Source organism: Rhinoraja longicauda, chromosome 9, assembly GCF_053455715.1.
Source record: "Rhinoraja longicauda isolate Sanriku21f chromosome 9, sRhiLon1.1, whole genome shotgun sequence".
Lineage (NCBI taxonomy): Eukaryota > Metazoa > Chordata > Chondrichthyes > Rajiformes > Arhynchobatidae > Rhinoraja > Rhinoraja longicauda.
Window position 1 is genome coordinate 26,417,193 of NC_135961.1, and position 26,376 is coordinate 26,443,568.

The 26,376-nt window shown below is 42.4% G+C and overlaps 1 protein-coding gene across 3 annotated transcripts in view; it reads left to right on the plus strand.

Annotated features, from left to right (window-relative positions):
- Positions 1-26,376, plus strand: part of plekhh2 (pleckstrin homology domain containing, family H (with MyTH4 domain) member 2) — a 79,983-nt gene that overhangs the window by 22,394 nt on the left and 31,213 nt on the right. For 2 of the 3 annotated variants that reach the window (XM_078404991.1, XM_078404990.1), the window contains exons 3-13: positions 7,137-7,199; positions 7,680-7,829; positions 11,847-11,930; positions 12,912-12,993; positions 15,559-15,720; positions 17,798-18,738; positions 20,117-20,192; positions 21,103-21,197; positions 22,745-22,895; positions 24,155-24,294; positions 25,955-26,065. In XM_078404991.1, the coding sequence (XP_078261117.1) occupies positions 7,137-7,199; positions 7,680-7,829; positions 11,847-11,930; positions 12,912-12,993; positions 15,559-15,720; positions 17,798-18,738; positions 20,117-20,192; positions 21,103-21,197; positions 22,745-22,895; positions 24,155-24,294; positions 25,955-26,065 (2,055 nt within the window). The remainder of the gene's footprint in view (positions 1-7,136; positions 7,200-7,679; positions 7,830-11,846; positions 11,931-12,911; positions 12,994-15,558; positions 15,721-17,797; positions 18,739-20,116; positions 20,193-21,102; positions 21,198-22,744; positions 22,896-24,154; positions 24,295-25,954; positions 26,066-26,376) is intronic. The other variant, XM_078404992.1, reaches the window with a different exon arrangement.

Below are 26,376 nucleotides of genomic sequence, written 5' to 3' on the forward strand. Positions count from 1 at the left end.
TTCTTTGAACCTTAAGTTTCAGTCATAAGCATGTTAAGTGTCAGAAAATAGGAACAGGAATATGCCATTTATCTTCCAGTCTGTTTTGGCGCTTTTGAGTCACGGTTAATTTGGAGTCAATTCGTTAATCTGTATTTTGTCCATGTCCTTTGATACCTGATCAGAATCCATTGCAGTCTATTTTAAAAAATGTCTATCAGTTGTAATTTTTTTTTATGAGGTCATTTCATGCTTCACCTTGAGTCCACACTGATTTTAGCTAGGTTTTGGAAAGCTAGGCAAAAGGAAATGGCATCTCTGTTCTATAATTTCACGAAATCCATTTAAATATTTCAAACACCGGGCGGCACAGTGTATAGCTGGTAGAGTTACTGCCTCATGGTGCCCAGAGTCCTGATGTTGTAGGAAGGGACTGCAGATGCACACGAAGATAGACACAAAGTGCTGGAGCAACTCAACGGGACAGACAGCATCTCTGGATAGAGGAATGGGTGACGTTTCAGGTCGAGATCCTTCTTCAGACTGAGATCCAGAGATGCTGCCTACCCAGGGACCTGAGTTCCATCCTGACCACAGATGCTGCCTGGGTGGAGTTTGCACGTTCTTCCTGTGACCGCCTGGGTTTCCTCCGAATGCTCTACCTCAATGGAGACCTATGATCATTAATCGGACTTTATCGGACTCCAGTGTTGTATCTTGCACTGAAAGTTGTACCCTTTATTCTTCATCTGTGCACCATGGATAGTTTGATTATATTCTTGTATAGTCTTTTTTTTACTACATAGCTCACAAACAAAAGCTTCTCACTGTACCTCAGCACACACGACACAAATAAACTAAACTAAACTCATTGTGGACAAGCCTGGTGATGGGCTGCAATTGGCAGCAAATGATCGGTCATCGGTATTCTTTGGAAGCCTGTGCCCTCAAACTGCAAATCCTCTGCAGCTGGTGCCTTGGATGTCTAACCCTTTGGATCAGTACAACTCCCCCACTGATTTTCAGACAACTGGTGGTCCAGCACCTTTTTTGATCCGTACAAAATTACGGGAGTGCTCTTGAAATCCTCCCCCCCCCCGCCCCCCAAAGTCCCCCCAACTCCCAAAACCATGGCGCATAAGATGGGTTAGGCGGCCGATCTCCACCTTATTGGGACTTTTGCGCCAGTCGGCAGATCAAATTTTCCCCCTGCGGCCACAGCTCTGGAACTCCAGCTGGCAGATCCGTTCTCATAGCTAGCTTTGTGGGCTGATATCTCAGCTCCTCGGCTGCCTAGGAGGACCATTCCAGTACCGTTAGACTCCTCTTGGAGGCCGTGACCCCTGTTGATCCGCCAAAACAGATAATCCAGAAAGGCTGTGGAACCAAGTGTGCTGAAAAATCGGTGATGGACCCGTACTTGCAAATATGCACCCATCTTCTCAAAATGTTCAACTTCAGCCTCGTTTGAATTTCTAATATAATTTATTTAACCGAGTCGGTGATAACTCGTTGGTTTGCTCTCTGTGGTGTTGCAATGGTTTGCAAGCAATAAAGGCACTGGTAATCGGTCTGCTCATTTACAGTTTTGTACGTTATAAACAAACGCACAGCTTTCCCTAGTTGTCGTTTATCTGCAACTGACCTTGAGATGAACTTGTGAATAAGCACTTGGAAACGAGCAGTAATTGCAATTCTGAACCAACTGATTTACTATGCCTCTAATTAGATCTTCATCATGTGGAATCAAGGGCATAAGAAGATTAAAGGTTTGGAACCATAATTTCTCGGCCAACTTTTTGCTTAATCTCATTTTTCTTGCAAAATTTGTGATGTGTTGTAATGCAGGACCAAGGAACTGATTCTTGAATTCAGGAAAGGAAACCCAGGGGTCCATAAACCTGTCTTCATTGACGGGATGGCAGTGGAGAATCAACAACTTCAAATTCCTAGTGTGTATATCTTTGAAGATCTGTCCTGTGGCCCATTGATGCAATCTCATGATTAAAACATCTAATTGGCTTCGGTAAATTGTCCCCTGCCTGATGAAAGCTCATCCATGCCTCTAGTTCCTGTGAAGATTGAGCTGTGGTATGTCACCAAATACTCTAACTTCGATAGGTGTATGGTAGAGAGAGTGTACTAACTGGTGACATCATGGCCTGATTCCACCATATCCATTAAAGAAGGAAGCTGCAGGAAGTGGTGGACACTGCCTCAAAAACACAGTTAATATCAATAGCAGCTAATATTGCTTCATCCTTTCTAAAAGAGTGAATTAGAAAATGTTGATCTGGAAGCTAATTTTGTGGCAAGAATTCATGGGTAACAGGTAACTTAAAGGCAGGTTATGATTGAACGCTGTATGTGTGGTTTTACAAAGCTTATCACTGCATCTCTGTACACGTGACAGTAAATTAAACTAAACTACAAGGATATAAATGTCTTTAATAAAACTTTTTAACGATTGGCGAGCAGGATAGTGTTGGTACTTGTAATGTATTTCCATTTTCCATTTTGCACAAAATTAAGGCTTATGAGATTGGCATTGTTATTATTATAAATTGATCATTGTTAAATAGACCGTCAACAGAGTAGAAAGAATTGGGTCTTTTAGGTTGATGGGCATCCATGGGTGAGAGACCACAAGGAACCTTCCTTCACCTGAATTATTTACACGTTATTGCAATGACTTGGATAAAGGATGGAATGTAATGTGCAGAAGTTAGTTGACAATGCAAAACTAAGTTTTTTTTAAAAAGCAGGCAGAGAATACAAAGTGCAGGGTGGGGTGGGGTATATAGTCAGGTTGAGTGAATGAGGAAGAACTTAGTCGGTGAATAATCTGCTTGGGGAGGGAAAAATCAACAAAAATAGTTTTTGAAATTGAAGGCGATTGGGAAGCAATGGGATGCGGAACTAGTAGGAGAGCCAAGAATGTTTAAATGGCATATATATTGACAACAGTACAAATAAATTCTTAATTGAACATTATCCTTGAACATTGATCATAGTAGGTGAATGTGCATGGATAGACAGAAATGCATGATCTCATTGAGATGCAGAGTAGGGTTCAGAGGGGGAATGGCCACCGACTGATCCCCACTTCACCTCCATGTTAGAATCAATTCAGAAAGAAATTAGGAACTGGGAAAGTTAGTGGTGCTGAAGAACTTGGCTTGTGAGGTTTTGGTGAGGAGGCTGCTCACACCATTTTGGTGAGAGACTAGGAAAGACACCATTGCACCAGCTGTAAATAGGACGTCATTAAGTTGGAAAGGGGCTGAAGAAATTTAGCAGGATGTTACCTGTGCTTTTGGGCTTGACTTATCGGGAGAGATTGGATAGCAGGGACTTTTTTTCTTAAGCATAGGAGGCTGAGGGGGACCTTATTCAGGTGTAAAAGATCATGAGGTCCATGGTACCATAGATATAATGAACGCTCACAGTCTTTTTCTCAGGGTGGAGGATTCTAAATTTAGAGAGCGTAGGCTGAAGGTAAAAGGAGAGATGTTTAAGAGGGACCTCGGGGGCAACGTTTTCAGGAGGGTATGGAAGGTAGTCCATGGAAGGGTTATGGAGGGTAGTCCATATCTGGATGACCACTCAATGAGAATATTAATTGCAAGGTATGGAGAAACAAGCAACTGCAGATGTTGGAATCTTAAGTAAAGAAACAAACTGCTGGAGGAGCTCAGAGGGCCAGGCAGCATCAGTGGAGGGAAATTGACAAATGACATTTTGGGTCAGAACTCTTCTTCAGTTTGTTCAGCATAAAGCATGATGGATTATTGTATGCAAGATAATTGGGGCATATGAGAATAGTGCAGGAAACTGAATTGAAGGTTAAAGAATGGCTGCGATCTTATCCAAAGTGATTGTACATTACAGAGGTTGAATGATTCACACCCACTCCTATTTCGTTTACATTCTTACAGTATTTTACAAACATTTTTATTGGTATTAGTCCTAAATAGGAAGATTAAACGTTTTCATCTTTTTCATATCCAATAGAATTTTGTAAAGGAGCTTCTTTGTGAGAAAAGATTTTGTGCTTGTATATCAAAGGATTTTTCCAGTGTGTCAGTGAAAAGCATTTTTGTGTTGCATCCCTCTGCCATTTGCACAGAGATTCATCTTCGGTGACTGGCATGAATCACAAACAAAAATGCCAGCCAGTATTTGTACTCGTATTAACACAGTTACATTGATCTCAATCCAAACTGAATCTACATTAAGTAGAACCAACATCCAATACTCACACATGCATTTAACACTTGCAAAGAAAGGCACATTTAATTCCTTGTTCATAAGATATAGGAGCAGAATTAGACCATTCAGACCATCAAATCTACTCTGCCATTTAATCATGGCTGGTCTATCTTTCCCTCTCAACTCCATTCTCCTGCCTTCTCCCCATAACCCCTGACACCCTTCATAATCAAGAATCTGGCAACTTCCGCCTCAAAAAATATCCGTTGACCTGGCCTCCCCAGCTGTCAGTGGCAATGAATTCCATAGATCCATCCTTTTTCTGAGCTTATGGCATCTGGTCCTAGACTGTTCCACTAGTGGAAACATCCTCTTCACATACACTCCATCCAGGCCTTTCACTATTCGGTAAATTCCAATGAGGTCCCGCCTTATCCCTCCAAACTCTACGAGTACAGGCCCGGTGCCTTCAAACAGTCATGATATGTTAATCCAATCATTCCTGGGATTATTCTCATAAACATTTTCTGGAACCTCTCTGACACGAACATGTCCTTCCTCAGATATGGGGCCCAAAACTGCTCACAATACTCCAATTTCAAGAATAAAATGACAGAAGGTGGCAAATCTATGGAATTCATTGCCATGGGCGGCTGTGGAGGCCAAGTCATTGGGTATTGCTAAGGCGGAGATTGACAGACACTTGATTAGTAAGGGTGTCAAGGGTTACGGGGAGAAGGCAGGAGAATGGGGTTGAGAGGGAAAGATAGATCTGACATGAGTGAATTGCGGAATAGATTTGATGGCAAAAGGCCTACTTCTGCTCCTATGACTTATGAATATCCACATTAAAATCTGGGCTATCTTATTTAGGCCTATGTGGAAAAACAAACCCTGTGCTTATTATTTGAATGTAAATAATAATTATTTTATAATTGTTTTAATTTCTGATGACTGCACAATGCTGCCTTAAAGAGGTACAATTTGGTAAAATTATGTTTTGATTCAGTCAACCATAATAGGCGTGTCAATCATGGGATCTGATATGTACATTATAAAAGCTGAATCCTGTGGGTGGTAGGTTTTACGATCCTAAATTAGAGCTTGTTAAACACTCAATTTCTTATTAAGAATGCTGTTCTGCAGTATAATTCTTTCGCACACAATACCAAGAATCTTTGAACTATTTTCAGTTCTTACAACGGTTTTGGGTGGATTAGTTTTGAAAGAAAAGTCTGGCTAATTTTGTTTGATTAGTTAAGATTATTACATAGTCTCAATTGCGTTAATTCATGTAATTATTATTAAGTGCCTAATACGTGGGGTCTTTTTTGTGACAAATCAACTGCAAGAGAGACCGGTTTGTAACGAAAGATCTCAAGCAAATCATAATCTAAGTCAGATGGGGTCATATTACTGATATTAGACCAAAAAACCTTCTTTGTTAATTGGACCTATCGGATAATCCCGAAAGATGATTTGCTCTTGAATTACTGTCCCTTTCTGAGCAAGAATTGTGAAGCTTGCCTTTGCTTTTCTTGGTAAACTGCACAGTTTTAGCTAATTAAATTCCAGCAGTAAACCTCCATCTCTATTAATGAGGCCTGTCTGGCTACCTTTCAGAGATGGCCAGCTGCCTTTTGTAGTGCAAGATACATTTCCAGCCTGTCTGAGCCACTTTATTATTTTCTTCCTTGCTCCCACGCATATTTCCCAATCTATTTAACTCTGTGGGTACAATATATTTTTCAACTTGTATATTAATTCTATCATGGAACATAGAAGTTAGAACAGTACAGCACTGGAACAGTGCTTCAAACCACTGTATCTGCACTGCCAATCGAGATACTGTAACCCCACCTGCCAGCTTTTACCACCTCTCCTGACAGCATGTTCTGAACACCTACAGGTAATGTAGGTGTAGGTAATGAGCAAACAAAAACTTGCCTCGCACGTCTTTTAAATTTCTTCCTCACAGTTTAAACCTGTGCCCTCAGCTTAAACCAGGAACTGCAGATGCTGGTTTATACCAAAGATAGACACAAAATGCTGGAGTAACTCAGCCAGTCAGGCAGCATCTCTGGAGAACATGGATAGGTGAAGTTTTGGGTCGAGACCCTTCTTCAGACAGATTATTGGGAAGAGAAGCTGAAAGGGGGGAGAGGCAACAATAAGCATGACAAGTAATAGGTTGGCATAGATGAGGCAGATGGTTGGAACAAAGGCCAGAGATATGAAAGGAAGGTGTGAGACAAGTTTGAAGAATTGCAGATTATGAAGCTAGAGGGAAGAAAGCTCCACCCCAGGAAAAGACATTATCTACCCTATCAATGCTTTCTATAATTTTCTATCAGATTGCCTCCAGTGCTCCAGACAAAGCAATCCAAATTTGTTCAACCACTCCTTATAGCTGATACACTCCAATCTGGCCAACATTGTGGTGAACCACTTCTACACCTTCTCGAAAGCCCCCACATCCTTCCTGTGGTATGCTAACTAGTCAACGTCATACCGCTGGGTTATAAATTTAGAAAGGAGATTTGGAGGAATTTCTCAGCATCACCTTCCCAAGGGCAATTCTGGATGGGCAATTAAATACTTGCTTAGCCTGAGAAGTACTAATTCCAGAAATTGAAATTGGTTTTACAATGTAAAGACAAGTGTGAACAGTTTTGCACAGACCATTGTCTTGTGTTATCAATGCAAATTTGTAGCCTTGTCTGCCAACAACTGATTTCATGAAATAAATAAGGTTGCAACCACCAAATTATGTCCTCGCATTCCAAAATGCTCTTGCCGGCATTATGATGGTGTAGGATTAGTGTTTCTTTCCTAATCCTCATAAAGAAAGATACCTTCAGAAGCAACAATGCGGTTTTAAAATGTTTCTTTGGAAATTATCTTACAGTTTTCCCCACACTGACAAAGTGATTTCTTCTCTTCAGATGCAGCAGCTGGAGAGGCAAGTAATGGATGCCAACCGTCGAGCTGACAAGGCCAATCAGCAGGTGGTGTATAAACAAACATAGTTCTTCAACAAACACTGCAGAATTTCCAATGTAGCTACATGCCTTCAATGTCACTTCCGAACAGTTGGTTATTGGTTCAGACCCTTCATGGGAATTGCTTCCAAGCAGTTGAGTCAACCAATTACCAGAAAGTGGTGATTTCATTCAGGGAAGAAAATGTGAGGATGTTTTCCCTCATGGGAGAATCCAGAATGGGAATAAGGTCTCATCCCTTGGGAGGTTCTGGTTTTCATTTTAACACTCAGAGGCTACAGTGTGTTTAAAATATTCCTGCAAAGAAATGCCTGCGTAAGTGAAGAATCACTCGTGTCTGAAGTTTGTCACTGGGATAATATTGAATCTTATCCTGCATTTGCAATAGTAGCCAGGCCTCCTTCATTTATATTCCAGCAATTAATATTTTTTCTAGAATGGAAATGTTTATTAAATCTGTTTTGAACAATTGATTTGCACATATAGGTCCGTGTTATGGAAGAAAAGCTAAACGCAGCCAACATCCAGACAAGTGAGTCCGAGAATAAGTTGTACAAGAATTGCCAGGAGCTGGAGACCCTTATAGTGGAAAAAGATTACTTCATTCAGCGTTTAGAGCTCCAGGTGGATGAACAGGTTTGAGCTCCTCTTCAATAATTCCTTCCTTGGTGACTCTGAAATGGATATTGGTTAAATATGAGATTGGAACTTTTTGTCATTACATTTTGAAATCTTCTACACAAGCTATCTTTCTCCGTGTATTCTGCCCCATTCTATCTTCCCCAACCCGTCATCTCTTCCACCCCACAACTCTGCTTGTGCCATTTGACCTTCAGCATTTTACTTCTGTTAATTAAAGAAATAATAGTGTTAGACTGCAAAGAAATAACTGAAACCAAATGCCTGTATAATCCCTGATCTACAACACCTGCTGAAAATACAGGTATTCTGACCTGTCAAGTCGCCAGCACGTTTCAAGATAACTCGCAACACGGAAAGGCATTTAACCTGTTTTAATTGAGAGATCCATCTTATTTTTCTTAGGTAGTCCATTGGGATGGAAGATGTTTAGCACAAATTTAGGGTCTGTTGGTTCTCAAATGACATGAGGCTGATGTAGGAGCTGCAGGCTCTTCCACTGATGGGGCTGGCTGTGTCTGATGTGGAGGCTGGCCAGGCACTTTGAGGTTGTACACTGCTTCTGCCACTAGGGCCAGTACCTCTACAAGTTACAGGTCGATAATGGTGTGGCATATTCTCCGCTTGCCTGAGTGAGTGCAGTTTCAACACTATCAGGAAGGTCAGCATCTTGCAGGACAGAAAGAAAACACTTGTTAACCTTCCATTCCAACCACCATTTTAATTCTTCCACTATGTGTGCTCTGTGACTGTAAGTTGTAACTTGAATAAGATGCATTTGAGCAGTGTATCAAAAATGTCTTCTAAATCAACTCCAGAGCCGTCACTTGAGAATAAGAGCAATATTAAATTATGCATGGGAATGGCACCACTGTAGGATTCACTCCAACTATTGTAGAATCCTGCAATCTTCCTAACCAGCAGAACTGTGGAGGAAAATAACTGCAGATGCTGGTACAAATCGAAGGTATCACAAAATGCTGGAGTAACTCAGCAGGTCAGGCGGCATCTCAGGAGAGAAGGAATGGGTGACGTTTCAGGTCGAGACCCTTCTTCAAAATGGGTCTTGACCCGAAATGTCACCCATTCCTTCTCTCCTGAGATGCCGCCTGACCTGCTGAGTTACTCCAGCATTTTGTGATACCTTCGAGCAGAACTGTGGAGGTAGCTTCACCACTTTCTCGTGGGCAACTGAAAATGGACAATGAAAGCTGACCCTATCGGTAATGTACATGCAATGATCAAATTTGTAAATAAAGTTAACTGTAAAAACTAGAAAATTTGTGATTTCCAAATATTCTCTATTCTCATCTAGAGAAAAATTAAAATTCATTCAGAATTATAAAATTCAAAAAGCACAGTGGCGCAGCGATAGAGATACTGCCTTACACTGCCAGAGACCCGAGTTTGATCCTGATTATGGGTGTTGTGTGTATGGAGTTTGTACATTCTCCCTCTGACCACGTGGGTTTTCTCAGGGTACTCCAGTTTTCTCCCACATTCCAAAGATGCGCATGTTTGCAGGTTAATTAGCAAATTGGCTTCTGTAAATTGTCCCTAGTGTGCAGGACAGAACTTGTGCATGGAGATCACTGGTCGGTGTGGATTCGGTGGGCTGAAGAGCTGTTTCCACACTGTACCTCTAACCTAAATTAAAACTGGTGGAACAACAGCCATTGTCACCAGTTACAGATTCAGGCCTGGCCAGTAGAGGGAGATAGACACAAAGTGCTGGAGTAACTCAACGAGTCAGGTAGCATCTCTGGAGAAAAGGTTTGGGTGATGTTTCGGGTTAGAACCCATCTTCAGACCTTTCTCCAGAGATGCTGCCTGACTCTCTGAGTTACTCCAGCAGTTTGTGTCTATCTTTAGTATAAACCAGCATCTGCAGTTCTTCGTTTCTACAATAGAGGGAGATGTTGGGCGAACCATCAGATTCTTCTCATGATGGAACATAAAATTTGAATTTATTCACTTCAAATCAGGAGACAACTCCTCTCTGCCAAAAAAAAATTGCATTAAAGTAAAATAACGTATTCAGTAAAGCTGCAAATTACTGATTTGATGAGGAGGAAACAATTATAAAAAGGGCAATTTGAATCCCGAACATTGGTCCAGATGCTTGTGAAAGTCTGGGAAATTGATTGCAGTCCTTAAACTGCTAATTTCCTTTAGTATTCCTCAATTCCCAGCTACTTTTGCTAACAATTATCTCTCCTTCAATGCTGTTGTAAAAATACTGAATAATTGAACTAGCGATTATATACTATGATATCTTGAGATATCTTGATATCTTGATATCTGCTCAATAATCTTGAAGTCCAGCCACCCAACAATTATTGTTCAGCCTTGACTAGCCAGTTGCCAGTTTGGTGGACAGACTGGATGCACGCATGTTCAGGCAGAAGTGCATTACCAGTCGATGAGGGAAGTAAAGTTTTGCTGGTGGCCAGATCCTGGACAGTCATTTGTTGAAATGATAGCTCTCTGCATATCTTGCTTTATTTCACTGACTAGAAAAAAAATTGGGAGAGAAAGGGAGTTGGTTGCTGATGTTGAACATAGAACAGTACAGCACAGGAACAGGCCCTTTGGCCCACAATGTCCATGATGCCTGATTAAACTATTCTCCTCTATCTGCTTTTGATCCATATTTCTCCATTCCCTGCATATCTATCTGCCTATCCGAAACCATATTAAATGGCACTATTATATTTGCGTCCACCTTTACCGCTGGTAGTGTGTTCGAGGCACTCACCACTCTGCCTAAAAAAAACACTCGCCCCATGCATCTCCTTTAAACTTTTCCCCTCTCCATTAAACTTATGCCCTCTAGTCTTTGACATTTCCATCCTGGGAAGATGATTCTGTTTACCCTATCTATGCTTCATAATTTTCTATACTTCTATCAGGTGTTCCCTCAACCTCCGGCATTCCAGTGAAAACAATCAGGGATCAAAAATTGTTTGAAATTGTCAAATGTTAAAATTGCCTTCATTCAGTTTCTTTCTTTAATACAATTGCCACTCCTACAGCAGGGGTGCTGAGTTTTGATGGGCTTGCCAGGTACTGTTAGATATCTTGTTCATTGACCATGTCTAGTGTTTCAGACCAGATCCCAGTGTGGGCAAGTTAGTTGACTATTAAAAGTATTGTAGATATTTAGTTACTATCCTAAGTGGAGTGCACTTAGTGATGAGTTTCTGACTGATTATCGTTTTAAGTTTCCCCTCACGAAAGCAGAAGCTTAACTTCAATTATCTATTGTAAATCCTGTTGGGAACAGGATTTCTAATATGACCGTCGTTCATTTCAATTACTGACAGCTTCCAGGGGATCTTTAATTCTGCTTTAGTGGGTCAAAGCAATGGAAATTAAAGTGGCTTAGACAAGCGTGAAATACATCTTATCCAGAGAGCAGAAATTAACTCTTCAACAAGATTGACCCGAGTTGGATTTCAAAACATACATTGTTTGCTTCCAGTACTCTTGACAGAGATACAGAATAACAAAGCATGTTCACCAACATTGGATTTATACCACCGCACGGTGTATGAAGAGTAAACTTCATTGTCACAAATTTTGTTGCATTTTACCCATGGTTTCTTCCCGTTGGGATGAAGTGTTGCACTGCAGTATTAAGATCGTAATATCTATATACTAAAACTCGTTTGTTTGTTTATTTGTGACTGAACTACAGCCAAAACGGTACACGATAGCTCGACAATTTTAGGCCCACTTTACTCACCGTCGACGCTTTAATGGTAATGCAAGTAGTTTTATTGAAATTGGTGTTATATTTTTAAAGTTATTCACATTTTAAAGTTTAACTCTATCTCCTAGGGAGGGAGGAGGGAGGGAGAGGGGAAGAGGGTGGATAAGGGGGGTTGAGAGGGGTGGAGAGGGGGAAGTGGGGAGGGGGAGGGGGGTAGGAGAGGGTGCTGCACCAATGCAGGAGAGATTTGGGCCCAACGTGTCCACTTGGTCTAGTATATATATACTTTTACATTTCAGAAACATCTACGGATGCAGGAGGCCAAAGTCATAGAAGAGAAAGCGGCTAAAATCAAAGATTGGGTGTCAATGAAGCTGCACGAGGTACTCGGGTTATGCTACATATCCATAGGAAATGATCAGCACTGCACCTGAATAACCCATGCAAATATAGCTCTGTATTTGATTGTTTATAATCTTTTTTTTTTAAATTGTGGCATGGAACCTGGGCTTTTTAAAAATTCTTCTGTTTCTGAACGTAAATTTAAAGGAAGATTTGCATGGAAAAAGTGATTTCAAAAACCTGTTAACCCAGAATTTTTCTGTAGCAGTGAATTACTTGTGAACTTTAATCACTGTTTTAACGATGGACAAATTGTAGACAGTAAGTTCCCATAGTCACAGAATAATGACAATATTGTCAGTCTGTCATGACTTCAAGGACCTTATGCCATGTAATCATTTACAGTCATCTGTGCGGGAAGAACAGGCTTCTGCTAACTAGCTCATGCAAAGGATCCTATCCTCAATAGTGTTGCATTCCTCACTTGATGTTTTAGAATGAGTGATTTATTCCTCACTTGATGTTTTAGAATGAGTGATTTCTCCCTCATGACTCCAGACTAATAACTATTTACAATGTAGTTTGTGAAAATAAAGTGGTAAAGTTGCTGCTTCGCAATGCCAGAGACCCGGGTTCAGCCCTGTTCTTGGGTGCTGTCAGTGAGGAGTTTGCACGTTCTCCTGTGACCATGTGAGTTTACTCCAGGTGCCCTGGTTTCCTCCCACATCCCAAAGACATGAGGGTTTGTAGGTTAATTGGCTTCTGTAAAATTGCCCCTAGGGTGCAGGGAGTGGTTGAGGTGGAATAACATAGAACTAGTGTAAATGGGTGAGTGATCGGCGTGGAGTTGGTGGGCCGAAGGGCCTGTTTCCATACTGTCTCTTTAAAACTAAACTAAAGTCATAAATGTTACATAGTTTATTTTTGATAAGCATTTTCAGTAAGTTGAATTAATTGGATATGTTATAATGTGGAGTCATACAGGATTTAGTAACACACTAATATTCACTGTTTGTTTGCAGCTTGAAGCTGAAAATCAAAATATTAAATTTACCAATCAACAACAAGTTGAACATATCCAGATCTTTCAGACAAAGCTACAAGGTATAAATAAAGTTTTTTCCAATGTTTAAGTGATTCATTGATAAATTCAGCACTCTACCCTTACAGTACTGTACTGCCGGCACTGCACTGTTACAAATATATTAATGATGTAGGATAAGTACCTCGGATATATGGAATATATTCATTTCCCCTTGGTATGCCTTTGGATTCTGCAAGGTGGAAGTTAACTATACAAATGTATACAAAAATCAACCTAATATTTGCTCCTTTTGTTACGGCAGTCTTGCCTGCAAAACGTGCTCCACCCATCTGCCAATCAGTCGCCACACTCACCTGTATCCACCTATCACTCACCAGGCTTTGTTCCACACCTCCTCCCACCCCATCTCTCTTTTCCAGTTTTTTTCCCCCCTACTACAATCAATCTGAAGAAGGGTCCTGACCCAAAACGTCACCTATCCATGTTCTCTGAGATGCTGCCTGACTCGTTGAGTTACTCCAGCACTTTCCATCTTTTTTTAATAAATCAGCGTCTGCAGTTCTTGTCTAATGAAGGATCCTGACCCAAAATGTCATCTATCCACATTCTGCAGAGATGCTGCCTGACGTGCTGAGTTACTCCAGCAACTGCAGTTCCATATGCCTATGCTTGAATTAATATTCAAGCCTTCCTATGAACCTTCAATTCATAGGAAGGTTTTGGAGTAGATTTGGTGTAAAAGGTGGGCTGGACTTGAAGGTCGCCTGTCCATTATCCACCTCAGATGCTACCTGATGTTCCTCCAGCACTCTTGTGTTTTGCTCAATATTTCAGCACCTGCAGTTCCTTGTGTTTCTATTTGTCTGTGAAGCTGCCTTTTTTTTAAAGTGAATACTTAAGTTAAGTGATACAGTGTGGGAAACAGGCCCTTCGGCCCACTGAGTCCACACCGACCAGCGATGCCCGCACATTAACACTATCCTACACACACGTGGGACAATTTACATTTATACCAAGCCAATTAATCTACAAACCTGTACATTTTTGGAGTGTTGGAGGAAACCAAAGATCTCGGAGAAAACCCACGCGGTCATGGGGAGAACGTACAAACTCCATAAAGACGGAGTGTTTGTACAGTCGTAGTCTGAATCAAATGCACGTCTCTGTCGCTGAAAGCGCTGTAAGGTAGCACCTCTACCGCTGAGCCACCCATCACAAAGTTGATGTAAAATGAGTGTGTATGCTGATAAATCAATCCGGGCTATTGCCTTCTGCCACAATCTCACATTCGCAAACCTCCTTGTGTCTGCTGCACCTCACCCTGTGGAACATTGAGCAGCAGCATTCCCACTTGATAGGCCATCCCAGCTGTGTGGCCTTTCTGACTGGGGAAGGGTGGAGTCGAAAACTGTCTCGTGCAGTAGGACTGACTTGTGTTTAGTGACTCTTGGAGGTAAAGTCAAGAATCTCTCATGACCTGGTGGCTTTGTTCCATTCACTTCCATTCAAACTGCTTATTTCCCTCCCAAATTTGACACTTTTTAATAATTAATTCCGTGTAGCAGTCGAGTTCTGATAAAAGGTCATCAACAAGGGTAGCGCAGTGGTAGAGTTGCTGCCTTGCAGCGCCAGCGTCGTCGGTTCGATCCTAACTACAGGTGCTGTCTGTACGGAATTTGCACATTCTCCCTGTGACCATGTGGGTTTTCTCCACGTGTTCCGGTTTCCTCCCACATCTAAAATACGTGCAGGTTTGTAGGTTTATTGGCTTCCGTAAATTGCCCCTAGTGTGTAGGATGCGAAACTGGGATAACAGGTGATCATTAGATGGTGCGGACTCGGTAGGCCGAAGAACCTGTTTCCATGCTGTATCTCTAGATTAAACTATGGACTCAAGCATTGGTGTTTAGGTGTTTGGTTATTTACTGTCATTTGTTTATTATTCGACCAAATGATTGGAATATCTAATATTGCTATTGATGAAAATACTGCCTTTAGCATTAGAATCCTCATGACAACATATTGTTCCTCAAGTGGAATAATCATTCCTATGTCCCAAAGGTGAATTATGCCCCTTGTGCATGACAAAAAAATGCTTAAAATGAATAGTAAAGAGAGATCGACATTTTGTTCTGGAGTCGTGTAATTCCTGTTCTCAATACATATTAAGTGAAAGATTTAAATGTAAATATATCCCCACTGAGCAAGTTATCGTAGGGAACTACAAGGTGATCTTATCCAGTTTGATTTATTACGCTGCTCAACATAGCATTTGATACCGTCCATTTCACGTATCTATGTACCTCCCTCTCCGCTGACATCAGTCTGAAGAAGGGTCTCGACACGAAACGTCAGCCATTCCCTCTCTCCAGAGATGCTGCTTGTCCCGCTGAGTTACTCCAGCATTTTATGCCTATCTCGTATATAAAACCTTGACTTGTCTGTGAGTGAGCTGCAATGTTCCAGCCTTGTGTCTACTCACCAGAGATGTCTCATTTTGACAGCCTTTAAGGAAAAAGAGCCACATAATGATAAATTTGAACTACCATTTCCATTAGGAAAAAGGTCCTATTTTGCACAGTGGTCAGGAAGCTGAAATAACAAATGCCATCTCGCTCTCTCAGCCCTGACAGGGAGTCGCGGACGGATGTCACCATCGTGTTTAAGTCAAACCTCGGGAGACGCACAGCGGCTCAGCAGCCTGATATTTGGATACTTTAAAGGAAATCCCCAAAGTCTTCAGCAAAATACTCTGGAAGCTGGATTACTGGACAAACAGTTTACAGGTGGATGGAACCCTTGCTATGATCTTGTGCAAAGTACATTGGGGACTGGACAAGCTGCACATATTCACAAGAACACCAATTTAAGACAAACATTTTGCTAACACATCTTAATACGGGTCCACCACCGGTTTCCCGGCCACTGATGGTCTGGCACCTCCTTTAATTCGGACAAAACCACGAGAGTGCACTTAAAATGCCAACCCTCCCCTCCCCAGAAGTGCCCCTGAAAATGTGGTGTCTAGGCCGGGTGATGCAGCCGATCTCAACCTCTTTGGGACTAACGCGGCCGATCGTCAGGTCAAATGTTCCCCCTGAGGCCAGGGCTCTAGATCTCTGGCCTGGCTAGAGCCAGCAAATCCGTTCCCATAGCCGACTTTGCAGGCCAGTATCTCAGCCCCTCAGTGGCTAAGGTGGATTGTTCCAGTACCATTCGACTCCTCTTGGAGGCCCTGACCTCTGGTCCGGCAAAACAGATAATCCAGAAAGGCTCTGGAACCAAGGGCACCGGAAATCGGTGGTGGACCTCTACAGGCTTTTGTTTTATCACTAAATGTTTTCATTTGAGAGAATATGAAAAGGGTTAGAAGGATGAGAAGGAATCTTATCAAAACATATATGATTATTAAGGGGATGGACACGTTAGAGGCAGGAAACGTGTTCCCAATGTTGGGGGAGTCCAGAACCAGGGGCCACAGTTTAAGAATAAGGGGTAGGCCATTTAGAATGGAGATGAGGAAAAGCTTTTTCAGTCAGAGAGTTGTCAATCTGTGGAATTCTCTGCCTCAGAAGACAGTGGAGGCCAATTCTTTGAATGCATTCAAGAAAGAGCTAGATAGAGCTCTTAAGCATAGCGGAGTCATGGGGTATGGGGAGAAGGCAGGAACGGGGTACTGATTGAGAATGATCAGCCATGATCACATTGAATGGTGGTGCTGGCTCGAAGGGCCGAATGGCCTACTCCTGCACCTATTGTCCATTGTCTAAAAGGGTTACTTAATTCTTAGTGTTGTTTGCACACTCTTTATGGGAAATCCAAAAAGACATTTGCCTCTCTCTCTCTCTCTCCACAAGTGTTATTTTAAAGTGAACCACTTTAAAATGAGATTTTTTTAATTTTAAACCCATAAATCACTTATTGTCCCATTTTACTTGGCACATTTGTGACCATTTTGCTCAGTACCTATAATAGGCAAGGTGAGGACCTTTCCTTTGTGCTCTGTGCTGGTGTATAGTGGGGCCAAGGAAATGGGGTGTGGAAACTGGGACAGACAGGTTCAGAGCAAGGACCGATTATCTGCAGTTGGTAATAGCAGAGCCTATGAATTACTGCGATGTGCAGTGGGGAAGTGGCCATTAGTATGGGAGAATGACAACTGGGTCAGGAGGTTAATCACTGAGTTTTACAGATTCATTCAATTCAATGATGATAGTTTATTGTCACCTAGGTGCAGTGAAATGCGTTGTTTTACATACAACCCAGTGAAATCATAGAGCAGACCTCTCCTACGCAGTACGCAAGCGTCGCCATCAAGTGTCTCGTTCTGACAAAGTTACCAAAATACATCAAACGTTCCTATATACCGCCTGCCACCGCACGTGGCAGCAACCCCCACCTTCTCGCTGAGTCACCATTCATTTTCGACGACGCTCTGCGCGTCCCCCATTGTCCTTGACGCTCCACCTCGCTCTCAATGCTCCACCTCGCTGGACAGATTCGAGGGAGGAGGCATAGGGACGTGTTGCATCTCCTGAGTTTGCTGGGGAAGGTACCTGGGGAGGGGGTGGTTTGGGTGCGAGGGGATGAGTAAACCAGAGAGTTGCGGATGGAATGGTCTATGCGGAAAGGGGTGGAGATGGGAAGACGTGGTTAGTGGTGGGATCCCCTTGGAGGTGGCGAGAATGTCGGAGGATTCCGTGTTGTATGTGACGGCTGATGGGGTGAAAGGTGAGGACCAGGGGAACTCTGTCCACATTGTGACGAGGGGAGGGGGAGAATGTCTGGCTTGATGCATCAATCTATGTCATTTCAAGCACCTAGAATTATGAATGTAATTTGACGCATGTTTATCCTTTCCAGGCAAGGAAATGAACAAGAGATCCCGCTCAAAACCTGCTCAAAGTACTGAAATAGATCAAAGGGGTTACCCACAAAACCACCGTGTGATGGAGTTACAGGGTAGCAAAGAACTGACTAACCACCAGCTTTTAACAAAAGAAATAGGTACGGCTTTTATGCCTCTGAGTGATGACAGTTCCGATGAGGGAGCGAGAAGAAATCAGGCAACATCTAGATGCTGGTCCAACCTGTCCACTCACACTTCCGAGGAAGCCATCAGACTCAGTCAGATTGGGAGCGATACCTACCTGACTGCATCTGACGACAGCTTTGATGACGAGGGTAAAATTGAGAAAAAACTACCTTTGCAAGAGGCCGTTGCAAATACCGAATCAAGACAGGCAGTAGATCACTTTCCGAACATCGTGATCCCGAAAACACTGAGTAGAAAAAAAACAGACCTTGATTGTTCTTCCGATGAGTTAAACAAGAGATTTCAGTCGCAAAGGCTAGATTCGTCGTCCGGTGACAAACACTCCCCGAGCCTGATTCTAACATCAGCACCTACAACAGTTGGCAGGACCCAGCACACACCTTGCTTCACCGAAGCAACATCTTCGTCAGACTTAACACCACCAAAATTAAGGGCTCCCAGTGTATTTGGTACAAGTGCGGCCAAAGCCAAGAAACACTGCAGCCAACCTCAGCTAAGCACTGACCGCCCGTTTAGCAAGAACCGCAACGTTATAAGTATGATGCCAATAGATCACGAAGAAACGGACATCGACGTCATTGACATCGAAACTGATATTCTGGAGAAAATGGAAATGGGCTATGAAGAGGGGATGTTTTGCTATGATTCTGAAACCCAAGTTACCGATGAGCAGCCATGCACAGAAGCCAAAGGCAAAGTTCCCAATAACAAACCACCAACTCCTCCTCTGCACAGATTCCCTTCCTGGGTAATTCTCATAAATCTGATATGGTGATGTATTTGATGCTTTATTTGTTGATTTTAAAGATGCCAAGTTTTAAAATTTGTTCTTATTGCTCTGACAGCTTTAACAATGCAGCTCACCTAACCAACATTTAAGAAATACTGTATTTAGACCGGTACATGGATAGGACAGGTTTAGAGGGATATGGACAAAACACAGGTAGATGGGACTAGTGTAGCTGAGGCATGTTGGTCGGTGTGGGCAAGTTAGGCAAAAGGCCCCTTTTCCACACTCTATAACCTCAAAAACCTCAGGTATTTCACATCAGGATAGACTGGTGCATTTATCCACAGCAGGCAATGAAAAACATTTTTGGATTATTGAAACATTTTCTGAAGTTGTCCCACTTAAACTTTGGTGAGGAAAAATGTAAACTAAAATAAATCGGTCCATCCACTAATCAATCTTTAGACGTAAAAAGTGTTATTTCACAAAATATAGCAATAAACGTGAGTAAACTTGACAGGAGAAATTCAGTGACAGACAACAGTGTCCCTGCAGATGAGTATCACGGCCGTAAGTCTGTTCTCGGATCAACTTCTTGCCTGTGTATCAAGCACTTGTGATCTGATCTGTCCAAGTCATGCAAACTGGTCAATTCCATAATCCGGACTACATGCCAAAGAACGCCCTAAATTAGGTACAAGGGCTCTGGGGAGAGGCTGCAGTTGGCGTCTTTAGTTCATATCTTTCCAGTAAATTTGGGGTAATTAATGGAGGTAGCTATATGTAGTCCATGTCTCGGAAGCATATAGTTGGGCGGTGATCGCTGCTGCTTGTAGACCATGGGTTTTTCAACACTCTTTTCCTTGACCAAGCTTGTCACTGTACCTTGGTACACGTGACAATAAACAAAATTAACTAACCCATTTCAGATGAAGGCGAATGTCATCACTGCTTTTACTGACAAGTGGCTCCCAAGAACATGGATAGGTGACGTTTCGGGTCGAGACCCTAATCAGTCAGAGGGTGGTGAATCTGTGGAATTCATCGCCACAGACGGCTGTGGAGGCCAAGTTATTGGGCATTTTTAAGGCGGAGATTGACAGGTTTGTGATTAGTAAGGGTTGCCGGGGGTTACGAGGAGAAGGCACGAGAATGGGGTTGAGAGGGAAAGATACAGTAGATCAGCCATGATTGAATGGTGGAGTAAACTTGATGGGCCAAATGGCCTAATTTTTCTCATATAAGTTATGAATTTATTAATTTAATCTGCTGCCTGACCTGCCGATTTAATCCAGCACTTTGCGTCATCTTTTTACCAAACGTCTAGTTTGCTGTTCAATAATCTGTGTGATCGTTCAGTGGGATGAACAGATTTTCCTTTTATCTTTTAATCTAGGAGAGCAGGATTTATGCAGTAGCCAAATCAGGTATGAGAATGTCCGAGGCCATCAGTACGGACACAAGTAGCAAATGTAAGTCTTCAAAACTTGTGAGGAAGAAATGTTCCAGTCTAATTATGTCTAGGGTCATTGATCCACAGGATGATCTGTTCCCTGGAATGATATTACAGAGGTTTTGCTGTTTAAGAGACTGATTTACGAGATTGTGTTGACTTTTCTGTGCTGCATTTGCCTAGTTCTCTCTCTTAGGGGTGGATGCTGTGGGGGGATCAACTTTTAAATGCCTGTTTACGTATTATCTAAGTATATTTATCAGCCACCCACATGTAGTGGGGCTTTTTTTCTGGCAGTACCTGTTTCTAAAAAGTTTTTTTTAAAACTAGATTTTTCGAATTGTTAATCTTACAAGGTTTACTAAAGTTAAAAAATTAAAATGTGTTAATTAAGTTAGTCGTTCAGGCCCTTAAACAGCATAAGAAACTTACAGAATGGAGATCTACCACCAACAAGGGTCAATATGGGTACTGGCACCTATTTGTCTACAAGAAACACACTGCTCATATGTATCTATGTATAACAAATGGTTTTCAGAGCGTGTGTCGGCTCCTAACAATAGAGTAATTTATTCATTATCTCGACCTTGTTGTTGAGTGAGATCTGACAAATCAGCACATATCAGCACTAAACCTGGCACCTTCTTACTTGATTGCTGCAAGTCAGTGGTTAGAAATAATTTAACTTCCAAGAAATAGCAGAAAAGTTTGAAGAAGGGTCTCGACCCGAAACATCACCCATTCCTTCTATCCAGAGATGCTGCCTGTCCCGCTGAGTTACTCCAGCATTTTCTCGTCTATAGCAGAAACAAATCTATTTAACAGTCCTGTGTCTTCAAGTAAATAAATGTTTAGTTTCTTATGCATACATTTTAATGCAGCTTTTGAATGTTAATCAAATTGTACAACTATTCTTCATTATTTTCTAGGCACTGGCTTCATGCCTTCTCAATCAACATCGGAATCTTATACCAGTTTGGTTTATAATAGCATGACTACTCCAGTTTACACTGTTCTGAAAGGGGTGAGTTGTGCAGATTAAAGCCACCTATTCCACAAACAAATCATTGAAAGATAATTGGTGAAAAGGAAACCGACTCTTCGGCCCACCATGTCCACGCTGACTATCAATCGCCCGTTTACTCTGGTACTATGTTATCCCACTGTCTCGTCCACGCCCTACACACGAGGGGCAATTTATTATGGTCAATTAACCTACGAACCGGCACTTCTTGGAGATGTGGGAGGAAATGGGAGCACCTGGATGAAACCCATGCGGTCACCGGGAGAACATGCTAACTCCACAGACAGCGCACAACATCACGATCAAACCCAGGTCTCCAGCACTGTGACGTGACAATACTAGCTGCTCCACTGTTTAGTTTAGAGATATAGTGTGGAAACAGGCCCTTCGGCCCACCGAGTCCGTGCCGACCAGCGAGCACCTGTACACCAGTTTTATCCCACACGCGAGGGACAATTTATAGAAGCCAATTAAACTATAACCTTGGAATGTGGGAGGAAACCAGAGCACCCGGAGAAAACCCACATGGTCACAGAACGTGCAAACTCCATACAGAAGCACCCGTAGAAAGGATCGAACCCGGGTCTCTGGCGCTGTAAGGAAGTAACTCTACTGCTGCGCCACTGTGCTGCCCAATATTTGATACAAAAGGGTGTTAAAGAGTCATACAACACGCAAACAGGCCCTTTGGGTCAACCTGCCCATGCTGAGCAAGATGCCCCAGTTACACAAGTTCCCTCTGTCCGCCTTAGGCCCATATTGTTCTAAACCATTCCTATCCATATACCTGTCCAAATGTCTTTTAAATGTTGTTATAGTACCTTCCTCAACGACCTCCTCTGAAAGCTCGATCCATATAACCACCCGTATGAAAAAGTTACCCCTCGGGTTCCCATTACATTTTTCCCTCTCATCTTAAACCCATGTCCTCGTTCTTGATTCCCCTACTCTGGGTATTTTTTACCCTATCTACACCTCTAACCTGCCCAACCCTGGAGCTCAGGCCATCGTCCTGGCAACATCCTCGATGTTCTTCTCTCTACTCTCTCTACCTGAACAACATCTTTGCTAGAGTAGGGTGACCAAAACTGAACACAATTCTCCAAATGCAGTCTCACCAATGTCTTGTACAACTGTCACATAACATCCCAACTTCTATACTCGATACCCTTATAAGGCCAATGCACCGAAAGCTCTCTTGCCCACCCTATCAACCTGTGACACCATTTTCCAGGAAATATACCTGCACTCCGAGGTCCATCTTGTTACTTTCCCTTCTATAAAATATTGTTGAAACACAATTCATTTTTTTTTTTTAAAGGGATTAGATGGGTGAATACTGACTTGACAATACTGCTCATTATCACTGTCGTTTTCTAGTTTAGGAATAGATTTTCAACTATTCTCTATGTTTAAGTGAGATCTGCACAAATTACAATGTCTACAAAGTGACTATTCTTTCAACTGGTGTGTACAGAATTTCATTGCCTGGAGATCCTGCTGCATATGTTAACATTTTAACACAGATATCTTCTTAAAATTTGAAGAAAGCAACCCAGATCAGCACCAGCCCATTCTCAGACGAGTCATCTGAAACAGAAGAAAGTGACAGCTCGAGAGGGAGTTCCAGGACTTCAATGGCAGGATCAGACTCCCGCAAAGCCAGCAGCCCCAGCAGTCCACGGGCCATGAAACGAGGTGCGGTATCCGCTATATGTCCGGGAAGCACTGATGGGAGTGTCTGGTACCAGAGGCCATCGCCTCAGAATAAAATGACTTACCTTTAGGCAGGAAATGATAAGGAATTTATTTAGTCAGACAGTGGTGAATCTTTGGAATTAATTGCCACAGAACACCGTGGAGGCCAAGTCAGTGGATATTTTTAAGGCAGAGATAGATAGATGCTCGATTAGTACAGGTGTCAGGGGGAGAAGGCAGAAGAATGCGGTTGAGAGGGAAAAATAGATAGATCAGCCATGATTGAATGGCGGAGTAGACTTGATGGGCCGAATGGCCTAAATCTGCTCCTCTAACTTATGAACTTATGAGACATTTAATTTGCGTGTCTTAAATGTTAGTGGGATTCAATGGAGTAGGTTTAAAAATGTCTTTTCGCTGGTGAGATAATTTCCAAAAACAGGAGGTGCTTGGAACAAGGTTATTCAGGAATAAAATATGGGGAGCTTATTTACAAATTTAACTTGGTCTCCATTACATTGGAAATGAACCTTTCAGGCAAAGCTTCCTGTTTGCAGCTTTGTAACCAGATCCAATGGTTCAATGGTTTCTTTATTGTCACATGTACTAGGTGCAGAGAAATATTTTTTTTGCATTCAGCTCTGCAATACTAACCCCTTACATAAGTACAAACCCCCAGTTGGTACAGAATGTTCAGAATACCCCATTGAGGCCGTATGCAAGAGGCGCCATTTTGGCAGAATTTTACAGTCCCAGCTGCAGCCGGCCACAGGCCCATTGCAGCCGTCGCCTCCATCCGATCATCCCGCAAACCAATGTCCCTCTCCACGCTAGGCCCTTTTCTCTTCTACCCTTGTTCCCCAAGGGGCACCTCCCACAGCCGACCTCGAGGGCATGGAAGATACGCCCCCCCACCCACCCCCAGATCTTCTTACCGGGCCATTTGTCCAGCATCTATTGTCGTCTCCCTCTACCTCCTCTCCGATTCTCAGTCCACGGGACGAGCAGAGGCTGGGTTCGCTGGCCTTCCCTCTCCAGGTGAGTTCTCAGTTCTGCAGCGGGCAAGCTGGGCTTGGGTCCATAACCCAACATAGGATCTTTCCTAATGAATGAATAGATCTGAAGTGAGACACGTTCCTGCGTCTTTGAGCCCATGACCTTTGGATGTGGGCGCAGTCTTTATGTTTAAAAATCATTTTTCAAAAGATACGGAGTTTGTACAAATGATAATGAATAAATTGTGCTCATATCTTGTACAGGTGTTTCAATGTCGTCTATGACCTCAGAAAGTGATTATGCCATCCCACCAGATGCATACTGTACAGACACAGAATGCTCTGAGCCCGAGCAGAAGCTTCCAAAAACATCCTCATCCCATTCCATTGACAGTGGAAAAAATGTAAGTTTAAATCCTGCTCTTGAGTAGTCTGATATAATGTTAAGCGATACAGATAAAAATAATATTTTAATGTAATAAAAATTTGTAAATGTCTAAAAGAGAATCCTGACCAAAAACGTCAAGTATCCATTTTCGAAGATAGACATAAAGTGCGGGACAGACAACAGGTCAGAAAAAGGATGGGTAAACGTCACCTATTCCTTTTCTCCAGAGATGCTGCCTGACCCGCTGTTACTCCAGCACTTAGTGTCTATGGACTAGCCAGATCAGATAGCCAGGAACAGTCCTGGTACAAACTTGCTTCTACTAAAATCACAACCAACACACAATCACCTTGCCTACGACTCCCCATGTCTTTCCCCAACCCACCTTTACTAGCAAGAGCAAGAAACTGTAAAGAAAACTGGGATATTTGACCAAAGATAAACACAAAATGCTGGAATAACTCAGCTGGACAGGCAGCATCTCTGGAGAGAAGGAATGGGTGACGTTTTGGGACGAGACCCTTCTTCAGACTGAGAGTCGGGGTAGAGGACGTCTGGAGATATGGAGGGGTAAGGTGTGAAAACATCTTCAGACGATGATAAGGAAATGTAGAATGGTTCATTGTTAGCTGAGGGGAAGGTGAAAAGGAGGCATACAATCAGTAAAATTAATCAGAAGGACAGCGAACCTAGTTGGAGAACTAGGGTGCGGGAGGACGGAGAGGGAAAGCAATGGTTATTTGAAGTAGGAGAAATCAATATTCATAACACTGGGTGTAAGCTGCCCAAGCAAACCAATTTTTATTCTCTTGCTGATGGTGCAGAGTACTGTGAGGATGAAGGGTCACTGTAAATACTGTCTGTTCAAAATGTTAGTTGTCTTCAACATAACAGTCTTTCACCCTGCATTGCAAGTAAATCGTTGCAAAATTCTTTGTAAGGTAACAATTCTTTAAAATGTTTTATTAATTTTCCTTGAGAATAAATAAGCTTTTTTTCATGGACTATAAAGGGTGCAATCAAAAAGTCATAACTCCTCTCACAGTTTACAAAACATAGAACAGTACAGCACAGGAACAGGCCCTTTGGTTCACAATGTTTGTACCAAACATAATATCATGTTAAATTGATCTCATCTGCTTGCACATGATCCATATCTCTCGGTACTCTGCACTTGCATGTGCCTCGCTAAAAGCCTGTTAAATGCCACTATTGTATCTGCCTTCACCACCACGTCTGGCAGTGCATTCTACTACTGCCCCCTCTAGTCTGTGTGTAAAAAAACAAATACAGAACAGAACCATACATGCAGACCAATGAAAAGGTCAGGACTATGTTTAGTTTAGAGATGCAGCATGGAAACATCCTTCGACCCACCGAGTCCACACGGGCCATCGATCCCCTGACACTAGTTCTTTGGAGTGTGGGAGGAAACTGGAGCACCTGGTGGAAACACACGCGGTCACAGGGAAAAGGTACGAGCTCTACACGGACAGCACCCATAGTCAGGATCGAACCCAGGTCTGAGGCAGGAACTCTACTGCTGCGCCACTGTGCCACCACTATGTGTCCCACTTGCAGAGTTATAAATCCATGTAAACTGTGAACTGGCAAAGGAAAACGCTAAGGATCGTGATAACCACAGAGATTAAAATGCACAATCATCTCATGAACAGGAACCTTTGGAAAAGTCTGGATATTTGTTAAAAATGGGAGGAAAAGCAAAAACATGGAAACGGCGATGGTTTGTCCTTAAAGGTGGTGAATTGTTGTACTACAAATCCCCAGTAAGTATGATAAACAGAACTCTTTAGTTCCAACTCCGCAGTCACTAAATTTAAACCTGAGATACTAAACTTTCCTCGTAGACTCGGAAACCGTTTCGCCAAACACTTGCACTCAGTCCATCAAGGCCTATTGGACCTCCTGATCACTAAGCATTTTAACTCCCCTAGCCATTCCCATACTATCCTTTCTATCCTGGACTTCCTCCATTGCCGGAGTGAGGCCACACACAAACTAGAGGAACAGCACCTCATATTCTGCTTAGTTGTTTACAGCCTAACTGTACGAACATTGAATTCTTCAATTTTAAGAA